Raw genomic sequence first — 18,553 nt, 5'->3', positions numbered from 1 at the left:
GTGCGGAGGAAGGTGCTGGCCAGCACCGCGGAGACTTGTTGCTCAGCATGTCTGCTCTCTCGGCGGTAGGCAGTCCTTGTGCCAGAAATGCTCAGCTTAATGCCAAGGCTTTTACATGCGCTTTTAAATGAATTTTTGCTGCTGCCAGTAAAGCTTTGTCTTGGTAGACTCCCCACCTGGGCCTTGAAGTGGCTGGTCTCCCTGAGCAAACTGTTCTCCTGGGCCATTAGCACAAGGTGTGCTTATTACAGAATCTCTGGAGAGGCACAGTGGCTCATTCACAACAGGTTTTTCTTCTTTTGACAGGAGTCCTCCCTCTTAAACTTAATAACCTACAGGGCTCAGTCAATCCACCCAGCGAAGGTTGGCTGGATTCACAACCTGCAGTTACTGATGGAGAAATTCTTCAGGTAGGGAGACTCTGGAGACCTCTTGGGCCCTGGAACCTGACGCTGTGTCTATGCTTTGGGCTGGGGCAGTGGTCGGCAAACTGCGGCTCGCGAGCCACATGCGGCTCTTTGGCCCCTTGAGTGTGGCTCTTCCTAAGCCTTAGGAGTACCCTAATTAAGTTAATAACAGTGCACCTACCTATATAGTTTGTTTAAAAAATTTGGCTCTCAAAAGAAATTTCAATCGTTGTACTGTTGATATTTGGCTCTGTTGACTAATGAGTTTGCCGACCACTGGGCTGGGGTCTAGGACACCAAGAGTGAGGGCTTTCCTTTCTGATTCTTGGAAGTAATCATTCTCAATGAGCAGGAAAATGTTGCTTTCCTGTAGGGCGGAATTCTGGAGGCCTCTGCTGCTTCATGCGAAGTGGTTGTCTAGAAAGATGCCTCTCTGAGGGCCGAGCTCTGTCTCGTTCCCCAGTTCCTTGGATGTTGACAAGCTGGGCCCCACACAGGGAGAAATAGAGTCAGTGTCTTGCCCCCCAGGCTGGGGTGGGAGGGCTTAGTTTCCTGCAGTGCGCCTGGGGTCTGGGTCCCCCGGGGAGCTCTCAGAGTTTGGGATGCAGTGTTAGCAGGGCTGCATGCAGGGGGTGAGGCCGGCAGTGGTGCTGCCACCAGGCCCCAGGAGGTGTGCCTTCGTCCCTAGGAGTGAATCTCGCAGTGCTGTGCGCATCAAGGTGCTGGACGTCCTGTCCTTCGTGCTGCTCATCAACAGGCAGTTCTATGAGGTGTGTGTCCGATGGCTGGCGGGGGCACCTGGGGCATCAGGGGTGAGGGTGAGGCTCGCCCTCGGGGCCCTGCATGGCCCTCACTGGGCACTGAGAGCCTCCGGGGATCTGCCCGGGACTTGGGATCTGACCCACTCCTTTGTGGCAGGTTTTCTCAATAGGCTTTGTCCGTTTCTCCCTTGTTGGTTTACCCATCCATCCATCCATATATTCCATGGTGTCCTCTGCCAGGCCTGTGCTGGGCTCAGAGGTGTGCCTGAGCAGCCAGGCGGGCACAGTTCCTGTCCTGTTACGAGTTTTTTGCAGAGTCTTGCATGGGGATGTTTTCTATCTTTTTGTCTTTGTAATCACACTCACCCTCTGGACCCAGGCCGACCACTAGCTGCTGGGGTAGTGCCAGGCCCTGCCTGTCTCTCTACTGCCAGTTTCCTCCCTTCAGCTCATCTCTCACTGGGTTTGTGGCCGGAGCCTGCCCGCCATGCTCTTTCCTCCAGCAGATGCACCTCAGGCTCTGTGCTTCCCTTGCTTTTCAGCGCACTTGGCATTCCCGGTGTCCTCCTGCGCTCTCAGCCTTCCCTTTCCCTGAGTCTCTGTCTTGGCATTCCACCCTCCTCAGAGTCCAGCTTAGTGCCGCTCTTCTAGGAAGCCGCTCTGGGTTCTTGGATCCCTCCCACCAGGGTCAGTCTTGCCCTGCCTTCCCAAAAGCTCTCGTCATGCTGTCCTATTAAGGTGGACTACGTGATTTAGGGACAAGGCCTTCATACCCCAGACGCACACACAGAGGGCCTTCCATGTAAGAGGATGTTAATTGTGGTGGTCAGTGACAAAGAGCAAGTGAGGACATTCACTGTGGCATCATGTCTGAGGCTGAGGGCCTGTGCCTAGCCTGGGCCATCATGTAGCCGTTGCCATTCTCCTGAACTGAGGGGCCAGGCAGAGCACCCTGGGAGGGACTCTGGCCCCTCAGGCGCTGACACGTCCCTGCCATGGTTTTCCCATTTGGAGTGGTGCCTTAGCTGCTTTCCAGCCTCTGTCGCAGGCGGCTCCCCTCACTCCACTGTGCTTGCTGTAGGAGGAGCTGATCAACACGGTGGTCATCTCACAGCTCTCCCACATCCCTGAGGACAGAGACCACCAGGTCCGGAAGTTGGCCACCCAGTTGCTGGTGGACCTGGCCGAAGGCTGCCACACCCACCACTTCAACAGCCTGCTGGACATCATTGAGAAAGTGAGAGCTACGGGGGCTCTGGGTCCCTGGGCTGCTAGAAGGACCCCTCCTGTTTGGGGCAAAGCCCTGCATGCAGCAGCATGCTCTGGACTCTGTCCCCATCCTCTGCAGAATGACTGGCTGGGTCTCTCAGAGGCAGGGCCTGCCTCCCAGCAGTGATGGGCGCTCAGCAATGTCCTGCTGCCCGGGGCCTGGGAAGCGGCCATGGTGGTAGCCCAAGTCAGCTGGGATGGGGCTTGGCCATGGTCTGCCTACACAGCCAGCATCCTTTTCTTTTAATTTTGAAAGGCACCACAGTGTCTGAATGATTCCTCAGGTGCATAGAGTGCATCTCTCCTTTTGAGAAATAAAGGAGAAAGTACATGCTGGGGGAAGTTCGGAATCTCATGGGTGCTCCTTCTGGGAGCCTAGAACCAGGATTTAAATACAGATCTTCTCTCCAAAGGTGATTGCCCGCTCCCTCTCTCCGCCCCCAGAGCTGGAGGAAAGAGACATGGCGATATACTCTGCCTCCTTGGAGGACGTGAAGACTGCTGTCCTGGGGCTCCTGGTCATCCTTCAGGTGGGCCTCCGCTCTTCTGGGAGGGAGTGTGATGACCAGCTGTGTCTGTTAGATCTTTAGGGGACACATCTCCTGGGAGAACTGGGCACTCCATGGTGGTCAAAGAGGGCAGCCTGGGTGTGATTCTGACTTGTCACAGCATGGAGAGGGGTGGACGCAGCCTGGTCAGGGCCATACTGTGCAGAGCCATTCCCGAGTTATTCCCAACAGTGCCCTCAGCTCTCCCAGCAGTTGAGGAGGGGAGGGCTGCCATCCATTTGTCCCCAAGGCTGTTTGATTTTTTTTTTTTTTTAATTTTTTTTATTTTTTATTTTTCGCTTAAAGTATTACAAAGGGTATTACATAAGTGTCCTTTTTTCCCCCCCGCCCTTGACAAACCCCTACCCTCCCTTACCCCCCAGTGTCTTATGTCCATTAGTTATGCTTATATGCAAGGCTGTTTGATTTTATTAACAGCTTTATTGAGATATGATTTACATACCATACAATTCATCTGTTTAAAGTGTATGATTCAGTGGTTTTCAGTGTATTCATAGAGTTGTGTAGCCATCACTACAGACACTTTTAGAACATCTTTATCACTTCAAAAGACACCTATGCCCAACTGATGTGGCTCCTATGACCTGTGAACCAAGAGATCACCAATTCGATTCCTGGTCAGGGCACATACCTGGGTTGTGGGCTTGATTTGCCAGTAGGGGGTGTGCAGGAGGCAGCTGATCAGTGATTCTCTCTTATCATTGATGTTTCTATTCTCCCTTCCTCTGAACTCAATTAAGAAAAATGAAATAAAAAGACACCCTATACCCCTCACAGAGCACCCTGCGAGCTTGTCCTGCCCTGGTTTATCCTCCTCTGCCGTGTGGTGTTGAGTGTGCTCTGTCAGCCCAGGGTCTCCTCGCACACCCGGCTGTATGGTGCTCTGCTGGATGGACTTTCCTGATGTAGTAACTGATTCCCTGTGATGATAGGGACGAGGCTGGCTCTGATATTTGCTATTACTGCGAGCCTGTGTGTGGGGATGTCTGAGGGGCAAAGTCCTGGAGACTTGGAAGTGTTCATGCATTTTAAATGGTAGATGCTACCCAGTTGCCTCTAAAGCTTGTTCTGGTTTGTCTCCTCCTGGGTGCCAGGGTGCCAGCTCCCTGGCTGCATTGTGCCTCCTGCCCTCCTGGTGACCAGCATACTTTCTCTGCAGACCAAGCTGTATACCTTGCCTGCCAGCCACGCTATGCGTGTGTACGAGATGCTCGTCAGTCACATCCAGCTCCACTATAAGCACAGCTATACCCTGCCCATTGCCAGCAGCATCCGGCTGCAGGTATGACGGGCCTGCTGGGCTGGCCTGAGGTAGATTCCCCGGGGGGCCCAGCAGCTGCCTCAGTGTTGGTGGTATAGGGACCTCGAACAGGAGACTTGGTGGCAAATGTCCCGGGGAGGGAAAGGGGCTCCAGCAGACTGTCCCTCCGTTAGTACCACCTGTGGCACCTGCTGCCCTTTTCTTTGCCTGCAGCCTGAGAGCTTCTGTGGCATGTCATTCGGAGTCACACAGTGGCCTGGGATGGGGACAGAGAGAGGGTGTCACACCAATGTGTTCCATTCCTGGTGCTTCAGAGTCTGTCGGCAACCTGCAGCAAAGCGTGTGGCTGTGTGGGGTGGGGGCTTGGCAGGACAGACTGCCTTGAGCTTCCACTATGCGTGCTGGCACCAGGCTGAGCCGAGGTCACTGGGACAGAAGCCCGGCCCTGCCCAGAGCATCTCCCTAATGGGGCAGCTCTAAAGGGAGCCCAGTTAAGTGAGCCTTCATTCACTGGAGGAAGTGACAGTGTCCTGAGTAGAGGTCTGCTCTCCGGCACTTCAGGCCTGGTGCAGTGCTGTCCAGCCAGCAGGAAAGGCATCCCTTTCCTTTGTCCTGGGGTGGGACCTATGGTGTGAGAGGCCACAGCATTGCCATCTGCTATGGGACTGTCACAGGGCCCTTGGGCTCTGAGGGAGAGGGCTGTGAATGCTGCAGCTCACCCCCTGCCACTGCCTGCGTGGAGAAGTTGGGGTGTGTTTGCTGTTAGTGGAAGCAGCCTTTCCTGAGAAACGTGTGGGTCTGAGGGCGTGGGTCCCGTATGATCCTGCTCTGTGGATGGCGCTTTCTATTCCCTGCAGGCCTTCGACTTCCTGCTGCTGCTGCGGGCCGACTCCCTGCATCGCCTTGGCCTGCCCACCAAGGATGGCGTTGTGCGGTTTAGCCCCTACTGCCTCTGTGACTACATGTACGTGTGGGCTGACCTCTTTCCCTCTGCCACTGTCAGACCCGTTTCCCCCAGTGTCATGGCGTTAAGGTTACGGGGCAGGTTGGTGGAGCTAGCTGCTCTTCACCCCAAGGATTGCCCTGTGTCTGAGGGGCCCAGTGGGTCTTCTTACCCTATGGATCGGGGGCTTCGGCCTCAGTGCTTTCCCGTTTGCTTCCACAGGGAGGTAGAGAGAGGCCCTGAGAAGAAGGCCAGTGGCCCCCTGTCCCCTCCCACCGGGCTGTCTGGCCCAGCATCTGCAGGCCCCGCCGTACGGCTTGGCTCTCTGCCCTACTCCCTGGTCTTCTGTGTCCTCCTGCAGTGTTTGAAGCAGGTGAGTTGGCTGGTCCCTTGAGCTCCCTAATGGCAGACAACAATGACTGGTACTGCAGAGTGTCATACAGTCCCTTTCCCTGTATTAGTGACCTTGGGAGGTTTGCTGCTGGTTTTCAGGTGTCTGCCCTGAGGTTGCACAGCAGTTCTGTAATGATGTGCTGAGCACCTGCTGTGTGCAGAGCTGGGTGTGGAACGTTCCTGCCTCCAGGAGATGGTTTTGGTGCAAGACTAAGGTGTCTAGACAGACAGCTGGAGTCACGGAGCAGGGCTGGCCTCCGGAGCAGATTGGCCTGTGGGACTGCAAGGGAATGCAGTCACATCTGCTTGGGGCACCTGGAGGGGCAAGTAAGGCAGTTTTGAAAGGCGGGGAAGGTTCCAGGGGCAGGAGTAAGCAAGCTTTGAAGTAGGGTAGGTGCAGTTTTGTTAGCAGAGGTGTAGCTGGGTGGAGATGGGGAGGCAGAAGAGTTTAGGCCCGTTTCCTGACGGGACAGCAAGCAAGAAGTGGACAGCAGTGTGCCGGGGCAAGGTGGGGCAGCACAGCCTGTAACGGGCTGGGGGAGCTCCTGAGGGCTACAGCGGAGGGCACCGTCAGAGATTTCCTGTGACTCTCAAGGCCTCCGTATCACAGATGGGGTCTGAGGAAGGCTTTCAGGACTTGTGGCGGTTGGTGTAGCTCATGGCAGGGTCACCTCTAATGGAGGTTGGGGGGCCACCAAATGGGTCTGGTGGTGCCATGACTATGTCCTCCCCATTGTTGTGGCCCTGGGTTGACTTCAGTCCTGCAACAGTTACCCGGGCTCGTGGATTGTAGAGGATGCTTGCTGCTGCTCCCTTGGAGCTGGTGTAATAGCTTTTCCTCCTGTACTAGCACCTTATCTGTCGTGCTGAGTGGGCATCAGTGAGGGCCCTGGGGTTCAGTGCAGTAGGCAGGCCGTCCCGTGGTCTCTGTTGGGCGAACGGGAAGGATGGAGCCAGGTGGGTGGAAGTTCCAGATCCAGCTAAGAAGAGAGAGGCAATGTTGGCTCTGCACTGGGCCTTCACTCGGCCTGGCAAAGGGAAGGGCAGCTGTTGCCCTGCCCAGAAGCGTGGAAAACAGAAGAGGAGGGTCCACACACCCCACCCCCACCAGCTATTCAGCTCCAACTAGAGCTGTGGTTCTCAACCTTCTGGCCCTTTAAATACAGTTCCTCGTGTTGTGACCCAACCATAAAATTATTTCCATTGCTACTTCATAGCTGTAATGTTGCTACTGTTATGAATCGTAATGTAAATATCTGATCTGCAGGATGGTCTTAGGCGACCCCTGTGAAAGGGTCGTTCGACCGCCAAAGGGGTCGCGACCCACAGGTTGAGAACCGCTGGCCTAGAGATTCAAACTTGGAAACTCCATCTCCCCCTGACTGACCCCTCTTCCTGCAGGAGACTGACTGGAAGGTGCTGAAGCTTGTGCTCAGCAAGCTGCCCGAGTCGCTGCGTTACAAGGTCCTCATTTTCACCTCTCCGTGCAGCGTTGACCAGCTGTCTTCTGCTCTGTGCTTCATGGTAACATGCTGCTTCCTGTGTCACTCACTGAAGGGTTCCTGTGCCACTGGTGGTGGTGCTGCAGCATAGTTCCTCTCTCTCCAAAAGGCTTCAAGCCCTGGGAGGCATGGTGAAACCAACATCATGATCAAAGCATTTCCTTCAGAGATGTGATCTCTGTCCAGAGTACAGACCATGCTTCCAGGACCCGTCCTTCTTTCCAGCTTATGGGGCGGGAAATGGGAGGTCCCCAATGTGGAGCTAGAACTCAGGATACTGAGTGTGAGGTCTCTTCCTCACCGGGCTCCTGTGACAGGGACATCAATCACATTTCCTGTCTCTCTCTGAAAAGGCAGACCTTTGGCCGGAAAAGGAAGTAAGGAGGCCCCTGGGCTTTTGACCCTCCTCCCACTGGGCCTGTGTTCCCAGGGACTTCTGGCCGCCCGACAGTTGACTTAGCCACCAGGCACGGCTTCACATCTGGCCCTTGTCTGTTAGCTTTCAGGTCCCAAGACCCTCGAACGACTTCGAGGCACCCCAGAAGGGTTCTCCAGAACTGACCTACATCTGGCTGTGGTTCCTGTGCTGACAGCATTGATCTCGTACCATAACTACTTGGACAAAGCCAAACAGGTACCAGATGGGAGAGTGACAGTCGAACTTTGTGGTGCCTGTCTGATCCTCAGGGTGTTCGCTTCAGGCAAATGGACTCAACATTTTCCTCCTAACTTCCTGTGGCTGCTAGGCCAGGGCGAGGGGCCTGGCTTTGCTTCCCTGTGTGCCCACTGGACCCCTGACCCACCCTGGCACTGCAGACATCTGAATCCCCTGGCATTCCTGAGCACTCCTCTGGGGTGTGTGGGCTTAATGCAGCACCAGATTGCCCCCCTCCCCCGCCCAACACACACCCAGAAACATCTTTTTTTTTTTTTTAATATGTTTTTATTGATTTCAGAGAGGAAAGGAGAGGGGGAGAGAAAGAGAAAAACATCAGTGATGAGAATCATTGATAAGCTACCTCCTGCACACCTCCACTGGGGATGGAGCCCACAAACCAGGAATATGTCCTGACCGAGAATCGAACCGTGACCTCCTGATTCACAGGTCGACGCTCAACCACTGAGCCATGAGGGCCGGGCAGAAGCGTCTTTTTGAGGAATATTGCCTGGCTTGTCCTTGCTACAGCTTTAGTCCAGGTGGCCAAGCTTCTTGGCAGAGCTGGCCCTGTTTTGAGAGGCAGTGTGGCTGGGCCGAGGGCCCCCTGAGTTCCATCTACCTCCACATCTGTCATCAGGTGCAGCAAGCATGAATAGCAATGCTTGATTTATTTATTCATTGCTGCTGTGAGTGAGGCCCACATTGAGCCCTTACATTTACTACTATCTCATTTAAATCCACAACACCTGCCCTGCCCAGAATAGCTTGGTTGGAGCATCAGCCCATACACCAAAAGGTTGTGGGTTTGATTCCTGGTCAGGGCACATACCCAGGTTGTGGGTTTGATCCCTGGTTGTTCAGGGTGCATATAGGAGGCAACCAATTGATGTTTCTCTCTCAAATTGATGTTTTGTTTTGTTTTCTCTCTCCCTCTCCCTTCCTCTAAAATAAATAAAAACATATCCTTAGGTGAGGATTAAAAAATAATTATAAAATAAATTCCTGACATCTTTCTTTGTCAAAACCTTGCCTTAGAGAGGTCAGGTAGCATGCTCAAAGTCATGGCCAGCAAGGAGAGAGGCCTGTACTAAGATTCTGGGCTTTCTGAGTTCCTGATCACCACAGCACTGTGGGAATTCACACTTCACTTCCCATCCCGTTCCCTCCTCCGTTCCCTCCTCGTATCCCCCAAGGGGCAGCTAGCCATGCTGGGCTGAGTTCCCTGAGAACCTTGAGGCCCGAAACACTTCTGGGGGGTGGGGCAGCTGCAGGAAATCAAAATCATCCGTGGGGCCTCGAGCCGCCAGGTGGTTTGTGCTGAGGCTGTGGCCCAAGCCTGCACTTGGCCTTAGTCTACTGGCCCAGCCTTGCTGTCTTCATGGAGGATGATGCCGGGGTCCGTGTGGGCCTAGCGGCCTTACTGTGTCAGGCAGAACCTCCCCTTGCTCATTTAGGCCAACCTAAATAAGTTGGGGGTCCCAGAACCCAGGGGATGATGGGCCCAGTATGTCCTGGCTCCAGGGTGTTGGCTGGTGGGGAACTGTCAGGAAGCATCTGACTGGAGTAGCCCCCATATCCAGTCAGCTTGGGTGGGGCCAGCTGCTGGTGGCTCTGCCACTTAGATGCTCAGAAACCTGGGACAAGGCACTTAACCTTCATAAGCCTTGACCTTCTGTGCAGAACATTTTAGAGCGGGTGAGGGTAGACCACGCCCTGGTTCACCAGAACAGCTGTCAGACAGGTGGGGGTACAGAGGGCTGGTTTGTCCGGGGCTGGGTCTGAGGCATCTGTGCTGCCCATAGCGGGAGATGGTGTACTGCCTGGAGCAAGGCCTCATCTTCCGCTGCGCCAGCCAGTGTGTGGTGGCCCTGGCCATCTGCAGCGTGGAGATGCCCGACATCATGATCAAAGCTCTGCCCATCCTGGTTGTGAAGCTCACACACATCTCGGCCACGGCCAGTATGGCCATTCCACTTCTTGAGTTCCTGTCAAGTAAGTGTCTGCACCTCCATGTGTGTAAATGTGTGCACATGTGCATGCATGTGTGAGTGTGGGGTGGACCCTTGAGTTTGGGGCTGTGTCCTGCCCTGCCTGAAATACCCTGAGCTGACTTCTCTGACCTCATCTCGTAACCTTTCTGTGGCTGCATGTAGGTGCACCGTCCTCCTGGGAACCTGGGACATGCCACCCTCTGCTGCCTCAGGGCCTTTGCACCTGTGCCTTGAATGCTTTCCTCCTTCCTAGCCTCTGAGTGGCTGGCTCCTTTTTCCCCTCAGTGTCAGTTTAAATTGCACAGAAGCTTCCTGTTACCTGACATTGGCCCCTGCAATCAGCCTGGCTTTCACAGCCTCCTCTTTGTCCCCCTCAAAGCACACACCACAGCTTGGAGGGGCTTTGCTGACTCACCTCTCAGACTGTGACTTCCAGGAACCAAAGGTGCCTCGCTCACCCCTCCATTCCCAGTATCCTAGTGTGTGTTTGGCCCTAAGTAGGCCCTCAGGTGTGTGGACAACAGAAGCCAAACAGGGCCAGTACTTCTGCAAAGGGTCACATATGCTGTACATTCATTTTGTTTACAACCCTTTTAAAAATGTAAAAATGATTCTTAGCTCATGGGTCATACAAATGCAGGCCACTGGCCAGATTTGGTCTAGGGACCATAGTTTGCCAGCCCTGGGTATAGAGGGCCAGGGCCAAGGGTCATATTGGTGGGCTGTGACCTTTATTCCTTTGCAGCCCTCTTGGGTCAAAATGACAGCACTGCCTTTCAGAGACAACAGAGGACTCTGGTAACCTCAGCCCCCGCTGCAGCCTTGGGCCATCTTTGCCGGGCTAGCCTGGGCGCTCTCACTGGCTATCTCCTTGCTTCGCAGCTCTGGCCAGGCTGCCTCATCTCTACAGGAACTTCGCAGCAGAGCAGTACGCGAGCGTGTTTGCCATCTCCCTGCCATATACCAACCCTTCCAAGTAAGTGCTGGTGTGCGTGCCCTCTTGGAGCCAGGCCTCTTAGAGCAGAGAGCCACGTTGCCTCCGTGCCCTGGAATTAATTGGTCTGTGCTTCCAGTTCCTGGAGCATTTCTCTCAAGTGCCGGGATGGAGCTCCTGCACTTTCTTCTCACAGGTTCAATCAGTACATTGTGTGCCTGGCCCATCATGTCATAGCTATGTGGTTCATTAGGTGCCGCCTGCCCTTCCGGAAAGACTTTGTTCCTTTTATCACGAAGGTAAGCCAGTGTTAGGGCTGGGACTGGCTTTGCTGTCGGCTGTCCATGGCTGGAGCGGGTGATAGATGGTGATAGAGGTCGGGCATTGTTTGGTACTATGCTTACGATGCCCAGGAACTTGCTCTGCTGAGCCTGGCCCACTGGGACACACTTTTGGGCATGGGGGCAGGAGCTGCCACCGCTGTCCTAGGCCTGCAGCTTATCCCGGTTGGCAGCACACGTGGGTGGGGCGGATAAGTGCACAGGGAAGAAGCATGTGGGTGCCTCAAGGGCCAGTTCCCCCAATTCCAGCTCAATCTGTTCCACTCTGACAGGGCCTGCGCTCCAACGTGCTCCGGTCTTTTGATGATACCCCTGAGAAGGACAGCTTCAGAGCACGGAGCACCAGTCTCAACGAGAGGCCCAAGAGGTGTGGGGCCTGTCATGGGTGTGCCTGGTGTCCGGGTGGGGCAGGGCAGGTCTGTGAGCTGTGACCTGTGACCAGCATGGTGCATGCAGGGCCTGGGGCTGCCCGGCTGTCCCCAGGCTAATAAATGGAAATGGGACGTGTGGCTGAGGGTAGGCCCCTGAGCAGGCTGTGCTGGGCACCAAGGTGCCCTGGGTTGTGAGGCAGGGCAGGGCCTGTGAAGGCCACTAGTGTTCCACGTTCAGTTGGAGAGCACAGAGCTCTTCTCACCAAGCGGCCGTGTGGTCTGCGGCATCATGGAGACTGCGTGCTGGGCCGTGGCCAGTCCTGGCCTGCCTGGGTGGCCAGTGCAAGAGGTGCTGAGCTGGGGATTGGGGTGCCAGCAGTAAGTAGGACATCTGTGTTTGGGTCTGACTCTACTGAACGAGCCCAGGGTTGTATTAGGGCATCTGTGACTCCTAAGAAGCCAAACACCTGGCCTGGATGGGGAGGAGCCTCAGGGCCCCAACATCCTCCCCTGGGGACCCAGGGCCCTGTGGTCAGCCCAGCCTCGGGCCGGGTGCCCTTTCTCCAGAACTCACCTCCCAGCCCTTGGCTAACTAGGGGACATGTTCTTCTCTACCATCGCAGCCGCTTCTGCCAAATCTGACAAAGATCTGTGCTAGGCCTTGTGTTCTTGTTTGCATTTCATTTGGACGGCTCCCCCCTTCCTGTCCCCCACCTTCCTGCCTAAGCTTTTCTGGCTCTCCCTAAGTGGGAATACGGCATTTTCCAGAATGGCCAGGTCAGTGGGACCAAAAGTCACAAGCTGTTCTCTCAAGCCTCTGGTGGCTGGGGGCCGTCAGTTAAGAACTGGCCTCTCTGAACAGTTACCCTCAGGGCCTCAGCTCTTCCTAGTCCCTGCGCTGGGCAGTGCGGCCTTCCTCAGGGCGCAGGACACTGGTCAGCACAGCCTGGAATCTGCCGTGCGGGGAGATCCACACGTTTAGTTTGCACTAGTGTTCTTTGTTTTGGTATCACGAGTGAAACCTTTTTCTGTCATGTTTACAAGATGTATTTTCATGCGTTTTTGTTTTCTGTTTCTTCCCCCTGCTAACTGGCTTCTGGCATGATTTTTTGTTCATCTCACCCACGGGCTCTCCATGCTGACCCTGTGGCCTGTGACCTTTCCTCCTCATCCCTCCAATGGCTTGCTCTCCCCTCCCGGGAGCTGGGCTCCCTGGGGCTTGGGCCTTCCTTCCTCACCTGGTAGTTTGAGGATAGCCAGACCCCCCAAACAAGGCTTGAATAACTCTCCACCCGTCAAAGAATTCAAGGAGAGCTCTGCAGCCGATGCCTTCCGGTGCCGCAGCATCAGTGTGTCTGAACATGTGGTCCGCAGGTAGTGGGCTTTGTGGGGTGGGGGGCTCAGACCCTGGAGCTTGGCCCGTGAAGTGGCGCTGCCAGGCGGGCGCACCTGGGTGGCGGTGCATGGGGCTGCTTGCATGACTTCGTTGCCTGCCCGTGCCCTCCCTGACTGGAGCAGGAGAGCCCAAGTGGCACCTCTTGGCCACAGTGGCCTGCCCTGCTGACCCCAGCCATTGGTCCAGGGAGCCTGGCAGTGAGGGGTGGGAAGGTTGCATTCTGTCCCCAAGCCTCGAACAAGCACGGGCTGGCTACACGGCTTCCTCAGGCCACCTGGGAGCCGGAAGCAAATGTCCATTGGCAGCCTCCTGCAGGCCTGTCCCCAGTGATCAGGGGCCTTTGCAAGTTAAAGCAGTGGGAACACATTCTCCAGGGTTTGGCTTTCCATATCCTCTCTAGTGAACATTCTTCTTGAGCTTTCTTCTAGAAAAGGCCTGCTTTCTGTGGTAGCTGAAAGGGAACGGGGGTGTTTGTAGGGCAGTAGGGGTGGGGGCCAGCCTGGGGGCGGCACGGGAGGCCTGGACTTTTGAGGGGTGAAGTCTTGGTCTCCTCCCTGCTGTGTTGGGGTGCAGGTGTTGGCTCTCGGGGTCACTGTTCGTGCTGACCAGGCCAGGCTGCACTAAGCAGGGGATACCTGCCTCTTTACTTGGAAGCCCCTTCAGACCTGTGTCCTGCTGCTCAGAGTCCCATCTCCTCCCTGATGCCTGGCTTGGGCTCCAGCCTCAGGCTGGCCTCCACTGAATGGGGTTTGGCTCGGGGTGGGGAGGGGCAGTGGTCATTGAGGCTCCCTCTTAGCTTTTTTCATGCACAAAACATGGCAAAGGTGATGTGGCATTTGTATCAGAATTAAACCTGCACAAGCCCCCCTCTTCTAGTCACTGGGGTGCATGTGGAGCACAGGGTGACCTGAGTGTGAGGGTAAAGAGCCACACACGAAGCCCAGACCCTTCCTGTCCTCGATGGGAGGCCCTGTGGGCAGAATGCAATCTTTGTGCGTGCGTCCCGTGGTCTCGCTGTCTGTGCATGACTAAACTTCCGCCAGGAAGCCATCGCCTAACTCCCGTGCTTTGGTGAGGGGATGTCCTATCTCTCCTGCCTCCTAAGCCTCTGCTCCCAGGAGTGGGCCTGGGTCTGCAATCAGCTCCTGCACTTCCTCTCTGGGGTGACATGTCCACTCTGTTGGCCAAGCTGTGGCTCCCGTGGCCACGTGCACTGGTGGGGTCTTTCTGGCTTGGCCCTCTCAGCACATGCATGCCTCCATCTCTGGTCCCCATGGTAGATAATTTGGCCTGCCCAGTGCCCTGACCTTGCCATGGCCCCTCCCTCCAGCAGGATCCAGACGTCCCTCACGAGCGCCAGTTTGGGGTCTGCAGATGAGAACTCCATGGCCCAGGCTGATGACAACTTGAAAAATCTCCACTTGGAGCTCACAGAAACATGTCTGGATATGATGGCCAGATACGTGTTCTCCAACTTCACAGCAGTCCCTAAGAGGTGTGGGCCAGCCTCCAGGGTCGGGGCAGGGTGGGCATAGGGCCAGCTTTCCTGCCACTGCTTTGACCAGTGACTGTACTTGGTCAGAGTAGTGGCAGCAGATGTGGCCTGTGAGGCTCCTTCCTTCGGGTTGGCCCAGGCAGGGCAGCTCTGCCTGACTGAGGATGCCCCTCCAGTGCTTCCACCGGGTGGTCCAGCAGCAGGGCCTCTACTCCTGTGCTTTCAGGTCCCCCGTGGGAGAGTTTCTCCTGGCCGGAGGTAGGACCAAAACCTGGCTGGTTGGGAATAAGCTTATCACCGTGACAACGAGTGTGGGGACTGGAACCCGGTCGCTTCTGGGCCTGGACTCCGGAGAACTGGAGGGCAGTCCAGAGTTGAGGTGACTGAACCTTCCACCCCTGCCTGCTCATCCCTGACAGTGCCCAGGCTTGCATGGGACAGTGCTGTGCTGGTCTTGAGCCCATGGGGCACCCTGGTCATGCTCTGTATGGGCCCTCTGTCTCCAGCTCTGACCTCAGCATGCACAGGAGACAGACAAAGGAGGCACCAGCCAAACTGGAGTCCCAGGCTGGGCAGCAGGTGTGCCTCGGGGCCCGGGACCGGGTTCGCTCCATGTCTGGTGAGCCTCCACCCCACTCCCTCACAGACATGTCTCTAGATCCCTGAGCTCAGCAAGACCCTGAGAGCCAGGGGCCCAGGTGGTTGGCTTTAGGCCTGGCCCAGTTCCTGAATGATGGGGTGCTGTCTCTGTGAGCCCGCATCATGGGTGGGAGAGGGTGTAACACAGGCCGCTGAGGGTTCTGTTCTCACGGCCAGTGTTTCCTGTGAGCCCTCAGCAATCCTGGCCTTTAGCTTAGCTCACCCCTGGGCTCTTCTCAGATGCAGCTGGAATAAGCCATGGTCCAGTTATGGGACAGGTGCTGGGGCCCTTCCTGTGGTTCTGGGTCCACTAAAGCCAATGCCCTAAGAGGGCCATGCCCAGGGAGGGCTGAGCTGTTCTGGGCACTGACGTGGGGCTTCTTGGCCAGATGGGCCTTGGGTGGAGCAGCCAGCTCTGTGTGGGTGGCTTTGCACCGGGCAAGAGGTGGTCACCAGCCATTCTGCCCTCAACCCCTTCAGGGGGCCACGGCCTTCGCATTGGTGCCTTGGACACTCCGGCCTCCCACTTCCCAGGCAGCCCTGCTTTCCCGGGCCCACAGACCGCACCAGCCAGCAAGCCTGAGAAGGCCTCCGCCAGCACCCAGCGCCCGGTGCAGAAGGAGAAGACCAACCTGGCGGCCTATGTGCCCCTGCTGACCCAGGGCTGGGCAGAGATCTTGGTCCGGAGGCCCACAGGTACTGAGGGGGTGGCCCTGTGCTCAGCCAGCGTGGGTCTCTTACCACGTAGTGGGGGACACTTACCCATAAGGGGGAGTCACACGAGCGAGCAACAGGCAGGCTGGGCCACGGGCATTTGAGTTAGGTCTGCAGAGGTGGACAGTGGGGGACATGCAGGTGGCGAAGTGGGAACAAAACAGTCCGCCCAGGTTCCATAACGAAGCGCCATAGACTGCGGGGCTTACGTAATGAATGTATTTCCTCAGCCCTGGAGTCTGGAAGTCTGAGATCAAGATGTCGGCAGGGCTGGTTCTTGCTGAGGCCTTGGTTTGTTTATTGATGGTCATCTCCTCCCCATGTCCCCACATTGATGTCCTTCTATGCGTGTCTCTGCCCATATCGCCTCTTATGAGGACACCAGTCAGATTGGATGGGGCCCACCAGTACGATCTCATTTTACCTTAATCTCCTATTTAAAGACCTCATCTCCAAATAGAGTCACATTCTGAGATCCTGGGGGTTAAGGCTCAACATGACTTTTAGGGAGACAATCAGACTATAACAGGTATTTCAGGTTAAAGAAGGACTTAGAAGCCAAGGCGCAGGGTTGAGGAGGCACCTCGGTCATGGTCTGGGCTGATGGTGACCGAGTGGTGAGAGGGATGGGATGCTGGGCTGCAAGGCCCTGGAGGCGGGGCCGCGGAGAGGCTCCTCACTCGTGTTTTAGCCCAGTCCCCCTGGGTTCCCGTTGGAGAGGGGGCCATCAGGAGGCAGGAGACGAGGTGAGAAAGGGCCAGATAGGGCAGGAGGATGTGGGTGGGGTCAGGTGAGACACTGTGATGTGAGGAGGCTCAGGAAGGAAGGTTGAGCCATACCCTCCAGGGTCAGAGCCTTGTGTGGAGGAGGACAGAGCCCAGAACCTCTGAAACTAGGCCCTGCCCAGTCCACTGGCGAGGAGTCTGCTACCTTGAAATGCCTCCTGAGCCTGGTCTGGGTGCAAGAGCTGACCTGGGGCAGAGGCTTGCTCATCACTAAGAAGGGTGACCACTAGATAGGTGTTACTCTGACCTTGGGGCCTGGGGATCCGGGGTCCATCACTCTGCTTTGAGCACGAAGAGCCCTGAAGGCCCCGGGTGCATACCCAAAAGGACAGCGTACCAGGGGCTGCCCAGGGAGGGCGGGGGTGGGGAGGTGACAGGTTGGATGCATGGACCTGCAGCCTGAGGGGTACTGCCTGCCCTCAGGGAATACCAGCTGGCTGATGAGCCTGGAGAACCCGCTCAGCCCCTTTTCCTCGGACATCAACAACATGCCGCTGCAGGAGCTGTCCAATGCCCTCATGGCCGCAGAGCGCTTCAAGGAGCGCCGCGACACGGCCCTGTACAAGTCACTGTCAGTGCCGGCAGCCAGCTCAGCCAAGCCTTCCCCGCCCCCACGGTCTAACACAGGTGAGCACTGGCCAGTCTCCCACCTGGTACACACCATCTGATGGCGGTGTGGCCCACCACACTATGGGCACATGCCCAATGGGGTCCCCAAATCTTTCTTGGTGCTGCCAGCCTCGGGCATTGCAAGGAGGGTGCCTACCCTGCCGACCCCGATGTTTGGGAGCAGGACCTGCTCCAGCAGGCGAGACTCTCAGAGACTGGGCACTGGGGGAGCGGCAGGCTTGATGTCCCCTCCGCGGTCCTACTCAAGGATGGATGTGGCAGGGCTGTGAGAAGCCTTTGCCCTGCTCCCTTCTCGGGGTGCTCAGTGTGTGGGGCTACAGGGGGACCCCCACTTTTGTTGGGATGTGGATTTGGATGCACCAAGCACATAGCCTGAGCCTGCCTGTGAGCTCTAATGCCCCTGCCTGACTGGACTGGGGCCGTCCTAGGCCACCCTCTGGCCACAGATAGGCTCAGAGGCTGAGCTCTGTTCCCGAGGAGGAGGGATGCACGCCCTCCCCCAAATCCACTCCAGCAGCGTAGAGAGCTGAGACCCCCTGCGCACCTGCCCACCTACCTGCCCGGACGCTGCTGGCCTCCCCTCTCTCCAGACTTTCGTGGTGCCTGTCCTTTCTGCTCTACCTGTGCATAGTCTCTGCTGGCTTCCCTTGCAGTGGCCTCTTTCTCGCCCCTGTACCAGTCTAGTTGCCAAGGAAGGTTGCACAGGAGCATTTCCTGGGCTGGTATTCGTGCATCTCCTTAGGAAAGCAGGGCTTGCTGCAGAGCCCCGCTCTGCCTCATAGGTGCTGTTTTCACTGTCCCTCCTCCGCTCATCCCTCTGTGATCTTGTCGGCCTCTCCTTACCCTCCAGGATCAGGGTCCTGACTCACATGAAGATATCTGTGCATAATGTCTGCTTTGCCGGCAGGAACCCCTCTGCTCAGCCTTTGTGGCTGAGCTTTATTCCCAGGCTGGATGGGCCCTTCCAGCCCCTTCTTCAGGTTTGATGAGGTGACACTGAGCAGCTGAGCCACAGGTGCCGGCAGGGCACAGTTTTTTGGGGGTGAGCCTGGCCCTGGCGGCTCAGCCGAGCTGACCTTGCCCTGGCCTCTGGTGGTCTCACAGGTTGGGCTGTCTGCCTTTCCTATAGTCATGGGCTGGCTGAGGACCCTGCAGACTGGCCTCTGGCCTGTTACCCCCAGGCCCTGGCAGGGAGGGCTTGACCTGGGCAGCACTCTGGTCTGCCTGGATCCCCTGTGTGTGCAGGAGCCGGTTAGGAAAGGGCAGTGTGCAGATGGGCTATGGCAGGTAGCTAACGCACTGCGCATGTGCAGGGCTGTTTGTGGGTGGCCTTGGGCTGAGCTAACCCTCGGTGCCTTCTTACCCGCCCCCGGCCCTGATACTGGCACAGGAAACGCTGCTTTGGGGCATCATGCCTTCTGAGCACACCTGGCTTCGGGGTTGGCTTGGATTTGGAAGGCAAGCCTCTGCTTCCCAGAACAGGCTCCCCAGTTT

The 18,553-nt window shown here is 56.5% G+C and overlaps 1 protein-coding gene across 4 annotated transcripts in view; it reads left to right on the top strand.

The window, feature by feature from the left end:
- The window catches only part of TSC2 (TSC complex subunit 2), a 37,348-nt gene that overhangs the window by 12,494 nt on the left and 6,301 nt on the right, over nt 1-18,553 (top strand). Inside the window, exons 13-31 of one of the 4 annotated variants that reach the window (XM_070413256.1) lie at nt 307-410; nt 1,096-1,177; nt 2,250-2,405; nt 2,851-2,967; nt 4,166-4,288; nt 5,125-5,231; nt 5,433-5,583; nt 7,005-7,127; nt 7,605-7,739; nt 9,566-9,755; nt 10,637-10,730; nt 10,885-10,987; nt 11,302-11,396; nt 12,646-12,774; nt 14,130-14,291; nt 14,518-14,670; nt 14,798-14,910; nt 15,411-15,626; nt 16,853-17,056. In XM_070413256.1, the coding sequence (XP_070269357.1) occupies nt 307-410; nt 1,096-1,177; nt 2,250-2,405; nt 2,851-2,967; nt 4,166-4,288; nt 5,125-5,231; nt 5,433-5,583; nt 7,005-7,127; nt 7,605-7,739; nt 9,566-9,755; nt 10,637-10,730; nt 10,885-10,987; nt 11,302-11,396; nt 12,646-12,774; nt 14,130-14,291; nt 14,518-14,670; nt 14,798-14,910; nt 15,411-15,626; nt 16,853-17,056 (2,557 nt within the window). Of the gene's footprint in view, nt 1-306; nt 411-1,095; nt 1,178-2,249; nt 2,406-2,850; nt 2,968-4,165; nt 4,289-5,124; nt 5,232-5,432; nt 5,584-7,004; nt 7,128-7,604; nt 7,740-9,565; nt 9,756-10,636; nt 10,731-10,884; nt 10,988-11,301; nt 11,397-12,645; nt 12,775-14,126; nt 14,292-14,517; nt 14,671-14,797; nt 14,911-15,410; nt 15,627-16,852; nt 17,057-18,553 lie in introns of all 4 variants that reach the window. The other 3 variants (XM_070413255.1, XM_070413258.1, XM_070413257.1) reach the window with 3 other exon arrangements.

This window comes from Myotis yumanensis, unplaced genomic scaffold, assembly GCF_028538775.1.
Source record: "Myotis yumanensis isolate MYYU_CA2020_CCGP unplaced genomic scaffold, mMyoYum1.0.hap1 SCAF_4, whole genome shotgun sequence".
NCBI classification, from domain to species: Eukaryota; Metazoa; Chordata; class Mammalia; order Chiroptera; family Vespertilionidae; genus Myotis; species Myotis yumanensis.
This window is presented reverse-complemented; position numbering and strand designations above follow the sequence as displayed.